Below are 7,051 nucleotides of genomic sequence, written 5' to 3' on the forward strand. Positions count from 1 at the left end.
AAATGTTGCAGTTCTGACATCGTCCTGGCATCGTCGTGACTCTGGACTCTGAGGTCGAGTCGCACGCCTCCACCACGCCCCCCGCGCCCCGTTTGGGACGGCTCCAGTCTCCAGCGCCACGCTGCGGCCGCGATGCGCTTCTGTCGGGACGAAAAGGGCGGGGCGCGCAGCACTGCGCAGCACGTGGCGGCGCGGTTAGGTTAGGAACGGCAACAACACTAGCGCCGTCTCCCTCGCTCCCTCGCTCTCCCCCCGTGGCCGACAGAGACGGCCGAGCACCACGCCCTTGTCGGCGCGCAGGGGGTGCTGCGCACGCTGCGCAGCGGGGCGGCGCGCAGGCGCGAGCGGCGGGGCGGGGCAGGGGCCGCCCGTGCACTACGACGCAAAAGGGTGGCGATGAAGGGCGGCGTGGTGGCCCAAGTGCGCAGAACTCCCTCCGGCCTCGCCCAGGCGGCGGCCAGCTCGCCCCTGGGCCAACTGTACGCGCGAACCCCCTCGGAAAGAACGCACTAAAGAGAGGCGTTGTGCAGTGCAAGACACGACGAAAAGGCGTGGAAAAGAGACTACTGCGCTCTGAGATGAGATTAGACTACTTTTGCAAACTCACTCTCAATGTGCCTGGATAGCGTAAATTCACGTCCATGAGCCGTGACATGCTTTTCGAAACGAACATCCTCCCAATTATTTTTTTCTGTTATTGCTGCATCTGAAGGGGTAACAAAGGGAATCGCGCCCCCTCTCCGCTATGGTCGGCCGCACCCGCCTCCACGGGTGACGTTTGCAGAGAGCTGGCGCGGGACACCTTCAGGCGCAGCAGTAGCGGCCGCCGCCGCACGCGTTGCAGCTGCGGCAGCTGCGGGAGCGGGAGCTGCGGAAGCTGTCTCCACTTGGCAACCATGTGCAGCACTATCACTGCAGCTGCGGAGGCGGGGACCTCCCCAAAGGAGAAGGGGGAGGAGAGGAGGGGGGCAGCGTGGCGTGGCCTGCCTTTAGGCCTGCTGGGGTCCGCGGAGGTTATAAAGGCGATATGGCTAATCGGTCAGTCCCAGTTCAGTCCGTTTTGTGCCGCCCTCCGCACCACTGTGTCGAGGAAGCCTCTAGACCCCCGCGTCCAGCACGTCCGCGCCCGTCCTCCCGTCCCGCCGGCCCACCAAGAGACCCGCCGCCGTGCACAGCCACTCCCCCGGCCTGCATCTCCGCGTGGAGCCCTTCTAGTGCCTTGTCGTGGCCACACATCCTGTTCTTATGTGTATGGTGACCGCCCCCCTGGCCAGCGTGCTTGGCGCAGCGCCCACCCCCTGTCCCACCCTAAAGACCACCCCGGCACCCACCGGGGCAGGGGCGCCCAAGAGGGAGGCCGCTACTCCTCCGTCTCGCCGCCAGCTGGAAGACATCCTGTTCGACACCTGCACAGGTGAGCTGAACGACGCGGTCAACCATTCGAATTGCTCACACTGGGTTACTCCCTACCACCATCAGTATCCTGCTGTCTACGAATTCGGTCCAGGGTCCGAGCACGCTACTTTTAAAACATCGCTTTTCGGCGACGTTTGGTGTTACCCCTCCTCTCATGCCTCCCCTCATTCTTTTGCTGATAACCCTGGTGCTTTTCCGCCAATCTTTTCCCTCTTAGTGTCTTCACTTCAATCTCTGGCCCCTCTCTCTTCTACTTTTTTTTTTTGCCTTCGATTCCCTGCCCCCCCCCCTTTTCCCCTTGCGGTTTGTGTTTGGCGACCGACTGTCTAGACCCATCAGGGGTACCACCGTCGACCACCGCAGTGTTGCTCCTTAAATCGCGGTTCCTGCGAATCTTTCAAAAACTATCTATCCTGTGACCTGCCTGTGTTTGCCAGAGAGGCAGTTGAAGGCCAATGACGCGTCCCCAGAAGCAACCTACGCTTGTCAAAATGTTCGCGGACAAGGAGACAATGGGGAAGAAACGAGAGGGAGCGGGACAAGACGAGGAAAAGGGGAAAGGGGAGGGTGAGGGGGGGGGGGCTTAGAGGAAGTTTGTCGCTTTAAATATAACCTCTTCATCCCCGCTTGCTAGTTTGGCTTGTCGCTTGCGCTTTCTATTTTCGTCCGAGACACCGCGGCCCTGCCCGGGGACACCCGCCCGGCCTGCAGCGGGTCCGCGGCCCAGGGGCTATCACTCCCATCAGCAGTCCCGACCCGACCCGACCCACGCGCCCCAATCCCTATGCCGGCCGCCTGGTACCGGTAAACAGATTCTCTTCTTTGTCAGAATGAGACGCGGCGCTGTGACCATTTGCGGGGTCAGCCGGCGGCGAGCTGACAACAACTGGCTTTTGTGCGGCCCGGCCCGGCGAGCGGGACGTGGCACAATGCTGATGCCAGGGTGACCACGAGCAGGTGGAGAGAGAGCCTCACTGCCCGGAGTCCCTACCATGCGCGGGAGAGGGGCACCGCCCCGCCCGAAGCGCCCGCTGACGGCTGGGTAGGCAATCCATCGCGCACACTTGTGGCCCGGGTGGCCTGCGAGCACGGCGCCCACGCCCTCCCCTCCCGTGTCCCCGGCCGACACCCTTCCTCGTTTAGCCTGTCGGACGGTGCGGAGAGGAGGGGAACCAGTCTTTTATTGGGGCGACGTGGTGGATGATGATGAGAAAGAAAATACTATCGATTCACAAGCCGATGAACGTGATGACAGATTTGATATTGTCATTCCGAAACTGACACCACTTCAACTCCAGGCTCACATGATTCTTCATTTTTGTCTAGCGAGAGTGTGGTTTAACCCGTGCTTGTAGGCTAGGCGACACACATTCCTTTGCCGCCTGCTCGCTTTTGAAACTCCTGCCCCGTCCTGCCCTCAGGTTGTCAACGCTCGCAGACCCACCCCGGCATGAGCGCCATACCGCAGGGGGTGCTGGCGGCGCGCGCCGTGGCCGCAAACAACGCCAAGATGCCGGAGGCCGCCAGGTCCGAAATGGGTAAGTAGCGAGAGATCCTAGACGTCAACCAACAAATACTTAACCTTCACCCATAGTGCTCACTATCTATCTCGTCTCTCTGCCCGCAGCGTTCGAGCATCCACCCCTTAAGTACAACAGCAAGCTCATGAATTCCATCTGGGGACTCTACAACCGCTACTCGGTGCACAACTTCAAGAAGAACACGGACGGGGAGGCCAATAATATTAATTTTGGGAGCCAGCAGCAAGTGTAAGTATGCAGTTGGCAGAAAAGTCTCGATAAGTGGGGCAGGGGCCTTCCCTGCCACCCTTGCCCCACCGCTGGAAGCTGTGAGGTGCACGCCTCCTGCTGGACGGACGTGGCGGTGGCGACGCAGGGCACGTCCCGGGGGCAGGACAAAACTATTATTATTTACATTGATTCAGGGTATCGATTTCTGCCGACCTCGCCCTCGCAGCTGCGGGATACAACGGATGTCTCGTTTCTCACGACTGGCGCACGGTGGAAGCGGCAGCTTCTGTTCTGTCGTACTGTCACCCTGACTTCACGCGGCGTGTGCGTGTGTGTCTCTGTCTGTCTGTCTGACTGTCTATGTCTGTCTGTCTGTCTGTCTGTCTGTCTGTCTGTCTGTCTGTCTGTGATCACCGCAATGCAGGCAGCAGGCGGCGCCAGGCGTGGTGCCTGGCCTGACTGGTGGGAAATCGAAATCAACCGCCTGATAGTTGTTTACGCGGGGAGAGAACGGAGCGAAAAAAATATGGAAAGTGCTGAGACGAGCTTGCTGATAAATATCGTGTCATGCCCTGCCACAGCCTTACGGCAGCAGCTGTTGCTGCTGGCTGCTCTTCTTCGATCCGGTGACTATACTCTTATGCTCCTCCTCCCGTTATAGCCTCATGTTGACTGCTGCTGGCCGCTCTTCCTCCCCCTGCTGACTGAACTCATGCCTGTTGTTCGCAGACTCAAGGCGACTGCTGCTGCTGACTACACTCATGCCCCTGTTGCAGCAGCCCCATGGTGGCTACTAACGCTGCTGGCTGATCTTCCTCCCGGCGCAGACTGCTCATTTGCTCCCTCCTCTTGTTTCAGCCTCATGGCAACTGCTGCTGCTCCTCTCCCCGGCGCTCTCCGCGACGCGTTCTGCCTGCAGTAAGGGCGGGGCGGGCGGGTGCGAGAGCGCTCCGGCGGCGCCCTGCGCTTGGCCGAGACGGTATAAAGGTGCTGTGTGGTAGCTTCAGCATCCAGCATGTTGTTCGCGTACGGCGACCAAGGAGTGAGAAGTATCGACGCATTTCAATGAAAATTAAAAGAAAAATTTACAGAATAAAAATTGATTTCAAGAAGTATATAATCTTAGTTACTATGGCTCTCGTCACACACACACACATCTCGCAAGTACTTACACCCGTTGGAACTACCTTTTGTAACTGCACGTATTTTGTGCAACGACCCATCGCGTCGCTCGTCGCTCGGTATATGCATTACATAATCTTGTTTTCTTACCAGTTTATCTCCAGAATCAGACAGATTTCGGACTGAGCGTGCCCTCGTGCTCACACCAACTCACTTGCCTATCTGTGGCTGGCGGCGACGGCAGTCCCCTATCGCTCTCCTGTCGTTTGTGGGTCGCCGCTATAGGGAATCTCGGGGAATCCCCATCTAGAGTCTCAAGTTAGCTCAGTCACATACTCTTTCCTCTAGCGAATTTTCCGTTATTATTATTGATATTATTAGCTCATAAACACATTGATAGGTCATTTCTCCGACAGTGAACGTTTAACGAGGAGATGCCCTGGGTAGGCCAACCCGCTAGGTAGCTGTGTGAAGATAGTGGCCCACCTAGAGCGCACAACCTCCGGGAGGTAACTTGAGGCAGGAGAACATTTCACGCTAAAGGTGCCCTTACACTCAGCGTATTCGGTGTCCGCGGACGTGTCCGGCTGTGTCCGTTTTCTATTTTCCGTTGATGTTTCAGGCAGAAATTTTAATCAAATGTACGACCGTATATCCTGGACACATTTTCTAACGTTTGGTAACAAAAACCATATCTGAAAACGGTTTAACATATCAATGCGGATACAGCGGACGCTGAGTGTAAGGGCACCTTAAATATTCCCTCGAGCTTATAAACTCGTGGAATATTCACAGTGGGGGCAGCTTGAATTGGCATACAAAAGATAAATTTGTTATTTATTACCTACCACCGACAGAAAAAAGTGATGAAACCTTTGATAGCAAGTCTCAAAAACATTCTTAAGGAATCTGAGAGTGCGCAATTGCTTCTTCTGCAAAGTCAGAACACCAAAGAGGCACTTTCTTTGTGCAGTTGCAATACTCGGTGCCCCATGGCAAGATTACTTCCGGTCGACAGCTCTCCATTAAGTCGAGTTGTTGTTGACCTTTCACAGAGGGGATCGGAAAAAAAATTACATCCATCTTTTGTTATGTCTTCTATAGTGTTGAAAGTGTGATCAAAAATTTCGTACATATGGTCAATATACGTTGAAGTTTGTTGTGTCTCTAACATGTGTGATTTCTAAAATCAACGGGCTTCCACTAACGTTGACCCATTGGCTTCCACTTCAAATACAATGGATGAATAAAGCGTCCCCCCGATAAATTTTCACCTCATTCTTGGGCAGACCCTGCAGAAACCTCTTTTCTCCTGCCGTCCGTGCCGTGAGCGGGGCGTCAGTGACAGGGTATGGCGGGACGTAGCGGGGAAGGGCGCATCGGGCCGCGCAGGCGCGCTGGGGGTGGGCGTCCACGCTTCGTACTACCGGGGTTCCCGCCACGCCCGCCACGCCCCGCGGCCTCCCTTGCCGTCCTACGCCGTGCGCCCCCTGCCTGCCTGCCTGCAGTCCCCCGCCCCCCACCCCCGCACCCCTTGGCCTCCGGCGCCCCGCCCTTGCGCTCGGGACAGAAGAGCGCCACCCGCGTCCAGCCCCTCGAGGAGCTCACCGCTGCGCACCGCCCAGGAACCGTTCAGCTCAGGGCCACGGCACGCCCCTGCGTCGGCTTCCCCTCTACGCCCCTCGGCGACCGCATTCTGTCGTCTGCCTATGCCCGCCCTTAGGGAAGTCAGCTGCCTCGCGGGACGGGTGGGGCTCGGCGGGGCGGGGCCGCCTTTAGGCCCGCCGCGACTAGACGCGCCCGGTCGGCGAGGCCCGGCTCGCGGCCCCGGGGGCCGTCTAGTCGTCGCGACGCCACGACCCTTCCGACCCGGGGGGAGGGAGGGGGGGGGGGAACGGTGGGGCGTCGTCTGGTGCTGTTGGCAAAATAAAGCAGCCCAGGACTGTCCTCTTCTGCTTCTCCGCCGGGGCTGCGCCAGGCTGCGCCGGCTGGGCCCCGAGCCCCGAGCCCCAGGCCCCCACTCCCCGCCACCGCGAGCCAGGCACCGCAGGCATCCGCAGGCAGCCCGTGTGTTTCCGGACGTGGCGACGCGGTGCGACGCGATACGCCGCCGCCGCGGTCATGGCGTCGTCCACCGTAAGAGGGGAGCGGCAGTCGGCACGCTGCCGGGCGTCATGAATGAGCCAGAGAGCCCCCCCCCCCTTCTCCACCCACCAGCGCCGCGGCGCGCCACCAGCGCCACGGCCCGGCGCTACTGTGTGGTTCACCGATCGATTACGTGATGCGTAGGTATACTGCGTCACACACAATCGCGTGAAGCTCGAGGACCGGCGACATGACCATGTCCGGCGCGGCTCACCTGGGGGGCAGCCCCCCTTGCCGCGGGCGCTCACAGGCTCGCGGCCAGGCCTCAGGCCAGCACGGGGCGGGGCGCTGGGACGCACAACAGATTCATTGCCTTTCCCCGTTGTTTCCCTCTCATTTAATTCTGTTATTTTTAGTACGCAAGCGAAACAGTCGCAGACAGAATGTCAAGGACTTCCCCGCCGACATCCCCGCCTGTCCGCCGATGGAGTCCCCCCTCAGTGCAGGGCGACCGCAGTACATGGCAGGGCAGGGTGACTCCCTAGCGCCTAGCGCAGCGTAAGCAGCGTAGCGAGAAAGGACCCTCTCGCGAAATCATCCGCCACATCCTGCGATCCTCTAGACTTGCCGCGCCCCGCCACGCCCCGCCCCGCCCCGTCCCGCCTCGCAGTCGGCGA

At 59.2% G+C, this 7,051-nt stretch overlaps 2 protein-coding genes across 7 annotated transcripts in view; both read left to right on the forward strand.

Annotated features, from left to right (window-relative positions):
* The window catches only part of LOC113201682 (uncharacterized), a 55,174-nt gene extending 50,895 nt beyond the window's left edge, over nt 1-4,279 (forward strand). Inside the window, exons 1-4 of one of the 3 annotated variants that reach the window (XM_026415505.2) lie at nt 1,022-1,414; nt 2,838-2,954; nt 3,044-3,185; nt 4,026-4,279. In XM_026415505.2, the coding sequence (XP_026271290.1) occupies nt 1,246-1,414; nt 2,838-2,954; nt 3,044-3,185; nt 4,026-4,089 (492 nt within the window). In that variant the 5' untranslated portion in view covers nt 1,022-1,245 and the 3' untranslated portion in view covers nt 4,090-4,279. Of the gene's footprint in view, nt 1-1,021; nt 1,415-2,337; nt 2,459-2,837; nt 2,955-3,043; nt 3,186-4,025 lie in introns of those variants that run through there. The other 2 variants (XM_052272689.1, XM_052272688.1) reach the window with 2 other exon arrangements.
* Nucleotides 1-7,051, forward strand: part of LOC113218444 (serine-rich adhesin for platelets) — a 23,513-nt gene that overhangs the window by 974 nt on the left and 15,488 nt on the right. The gene's annotated exons all lie outside the window — the stretch shown is intronic.

This window comes from Frankliniella occidentalis, unplaced genomic scaffold (assembly GCF_000697945.3).
Source record: "Frankliniella occidentalis isolate FOCC.00 unplaced genomic scaffold, Focc_3.1 Scaffold218, whole genome shotgun sequence".
Classification (NCBI taxonomy): domain Eukaryota; kingdom Metazoa; phylum Arthropoda; class Insecta; order Thysanoptera; family Thripidae; genus Frankliniella; species Frankliniella occidentalis.